This window comes from Otolemur garnettii, unplaced genomic scaffold, assembly GCF_000181295.1.
Source record: "Otolemur garnettii isolate 467f Iridium unplaced genomic scaffold, OtoGar3 scaffold00181, whole genome shotgun sequence".
Taxonomy (NCBI): Eukaryota; Metazoa; Chordata; class Mammalia; order Primates; family Galagidae; genus Otolemur; species Otolemur garnettii.
Window position 1 is genome coordinate 656,274 of NW_003852576.1, and position 3,606 is coordinate 659,879.

Genomic DNA, 3,606 nt, shown 5'->3' on the forward strand with positions numbered 1-3,606 from the left:
GTTTTGAACTCGTGAGCTTAAGCAATCTGCCCATGTCAGCCTCCCAGAGCACTAGGATTACAGGCATGAGCTATCAAGCCTGGCCGGCCGATACTGTTAACAGTTCTATTAAGTGACTGTCTCAATTACATTCTTTTCTTTTTTTCCTGTTGGTTATATAATTAGACATTCAAGTTGTCTCAGCAATTGTAAAGAAAAATAATCTTTTTTTTTTCCTTGAGACAGAGTCTCACTCTATTGACCAAGCTAGAGTGCTGTGACATCAAACTAGTTCACCAGCAACCTCAAACCCCGGGATTCAGGTGATCCTCCTGCCCTCTGCCATAGTTGGGACTACAGCACTTCAGACAATGCCCAACTGACTGTTCTATTTTTTGTAAAGGGAGGGTCTGGCTTTTGCTCAGGCTGGTCTGGAACTCCTAAACTCAAGTGATCCTCTCACTTCAGCCTCCCAGAGTCCTGGGATTATAGATGTGAGCCCCTGCTTGCCAGGCCTGAAAATAATCATTTTTGTCATCCTCTTGAAGTGCTCACAAAGTAGTTCATTATTCCACTTGCCTCATAAAGGGTAATTCCTACATACCTCTCACCCAGCCCAGCTCCGCCTGCTTCCAACTGGGTAAGTCTGGGCTTCCGCAGCCCCAACCTGACCCTTTCTTGCAGCAGAGTTAGTGGTGGCTGCGGGGAGCAGACCACCATTCCAGGGTGACCTCTGGGGGTGGGGCTCAGTGCATAAAATTATAACTGCTCTACATCCTTGTCAACACTTGTTATTGTCAGTAATATTATTTTAACTATTCTCATGGGTATCCTTTTTTTATATTTATTTTTTTCATTTGATAAGGTTGGTACCAAGGGTTCTTTAATTTTGAAAACTTGACTAAAATGCTGAGAAAATGAATTAATTATTGACTGTCTGGATATAACTATGGCTTACAGGGTTTCAAGTGACTTACACCCCCTAAGGATACTGGTATTATAATACTCTTCAAGTTACCTTTCCAAAATGTTGAAAGAAAAACTTTCCAAAACCAAATACATGTATAGTAGCAATGTACACTATTGTAAAAGGTAACAAAATTCTATAGCATGGAAATATTTTATTTTTGTATTTATTTATTTTGAGATAAAGTCTCACTTTCTTGCTCCTGGTAGAGTGCATAGAGTCATAGTTCACAGCAATCTAGCATGGAAGTATTATAGGCAGATCACCTCGTAGAAGAGTCAAGCACAAACCAAAGTATGAAGGTAAAAGGGTAAAGCCACCTACACAGAGGGTTGAAGCTAAATCTGATTCAGTTATGAATAAATCTGTAATACTGAGTGATTGTTACTCTGTTGGTACTTTTAATAAATTCCTATATCTCATATGACCATAAATACCAGGTAGCCTTATCTTATAGATAAAACTGGATTAAGACCTTCCTTCTAAAGGTCTAACACAGCCAAAGACTATAGTTGACAACAATCCTATCAAAGACCAAGCTTTTCTGGGAAAATAAGAAGGAATATTCAATGAGAGACAGAAAATGCTACATCAAATTTTCAAATGGGGTGGCACCTGTGGCTCAGTGGGTAGGGTGCTGGCCCCATATACTGAGAGTAGCGGGTTCGAACCCAGCCCTGGCCAAACTTCAACAACAACAACAAAAAAACAAAAACAAATTTTCAAATGCTTTCCAAGTGGGTTTCAAAAGCATAGTATCATGAACTCATTGTACAGTGAAATAATTTGAAAAATGGGACCCAGATAGCTCAGTAAAATAGTTAGAAACATATTTTCCTAACTATAATTTCTCTAAATTCACAGAAATTTTAAAATTCCAATTAAACAAATTTGTGGTACTAAACTCTAAATATGAAACATGCTGGCGCCTGTGGCTCAAGGAGCAGAGCGCCAGCCCCATATGCTGGAAGTGGTAGGTTCAAACCCAGCCCCAGCCATAAAACTGCAAAAAAAAAAAAAAGAAACATGCCATTTATCTATTTAAAGTGTACTTAAGTACAATAAAATCCCAGTGAGTAGGGCGCCAGCCCCATATGCCAGAGGTAGCGGGTTCAAACCCAGCCCCAGCCATAAAACTGCAAAAAAAAAAAAGAAACATGCCATTTATCTATTTAAAGTGTACTTAAGTACAATAAAATCCAAAACATATTGAACTTACATTAATATTACAAACAAGTTTTGTTTTTACAGAATACCCCTTTTTAACTTTATGATAAATAGCAATGACACTAACAGATAAAATTAGAAAACAGAGTAGAAAAAATACTCATAATCTTACCATATGAATACAACCATTATTAATATCCTGATATACTTCATTCTGGTCACTATTCCTTGATGTACTTGACATAATTATAATTTTAATGTCCATAACATTTTATATCCAGATTTTTTCATATTATTTCTTATCAGTTGCAATCATAGCTTTTTCTCATTTACAGTGCATATAAATTATTTAATATAGTAAGAAAAAAAAACAACATAAGAACAAAGAGTTGTGTAATATGTTTACCTCATAAATAGGAAGTGTAGAAGAATTCCATGCATTGATTCTTGACTCGTTGACATCAACAACTGTCACCCTGATTTTAGGGCACATGTGAGCAATGACACTACATGTGGGTCCTCCAACGTAGCCCGCACCGATGCAGCAGATCTTCTTAATTTCAAACATGATTGTACTAGAAAGGGAAACAGTAAACCTTTTAGTATTGAAAACAGAAAATCTAAAGAAATCCCATGGTACATTCATCACACTTTATAAAAGCTTTCAAGGTAACAGTTGCCTGGATAACATTTCTTTTTTTTTTTTTAGACCAGAGCCTCAAGCTGTTGCCCTGGGTAGAGTGCCATGGTATCACAGCTCACAGCAACCTCAATACTCTTGCCTCAGCCTCCCAAGTAGCGAGGACTACAGGCGCCCGCCACAACGCCCAGCTATTTTTTGGTTGTAGTTGTCATTGTTTGGCAGGCCCGGGCTCTGATGTATGTGGCTGGCGCTTTAGCTGCTTGAGCTACAGGTGTCGAGTCCTGGATAACAATCTAACTGAATGACCTAGTCTGTTCTCAGACTACATGAAATATATGTAAAAAATTTTATTACCAGGGTGGCGTCTGTGGCTCAAGGAGTAGGGCGCCGGCCCCATATGCCAAGGGTGGCAGGTTCAAACCCAGCCCTGGCCAAAAAAAAAAAAAAAAAATTTATTACCAGAAAGGAGATACAAAGATTATAATGGCTTAATATTTAGAAAGTCAAGAAGAAAAATAAATCCTTAACTTTGTCCTCTAATATACTAGGACAACTTTGTTGAGCGAAAGTTCCAGGGTGAATATTCTTGTGTAATTATTGCTTAAATGAATGCTAGTGTACAAAGGTGAGTTTACAATAGACTAAGATGATGTAAATTAAGATTAGTTCTGTAGGCCGGGCACAGTGGCTCACACCTATAATTTTAGCACTCTGGGAGGCCAAGGAAGGTAGATTGCCTGAGGTCTGGAGTTCCAGAACAACTTGATCAAGAGCAAGACCCCATCTCTAAAAACTAGCTGGGCATTGTGACAGGTGCCTGTAGTCCCAGCTACTTGGGAGGCTGAGGCAA

General features: G+C 38.6%; 1 protein-coding gene across 1 annotated transcript in view; it reads right to left on the reverse strand.

Annotated features, from left to right (window-relative positions):
- The window catches only part of UGDH (UDP-glucose 6-dehydrogenase), a 40,570-nt gene that overhangs the window by 31,199 nt on the left and 5,765 nt on the right, over positions 1–3,606 (reverse strand). The window contains exon 2 of the mRNA XM_023519628.1: positions 2,520–2,688. Within this exon, the coding sequence (XP_023375396.1) occupies positions 2,520–2,681 (162 nt within the window). The 5' untranslated portion in view covers positions 2,682–2,688. The remainder of the gene's footprint in view (positions 1–2,519; positions 2,689–3,606) is intronic.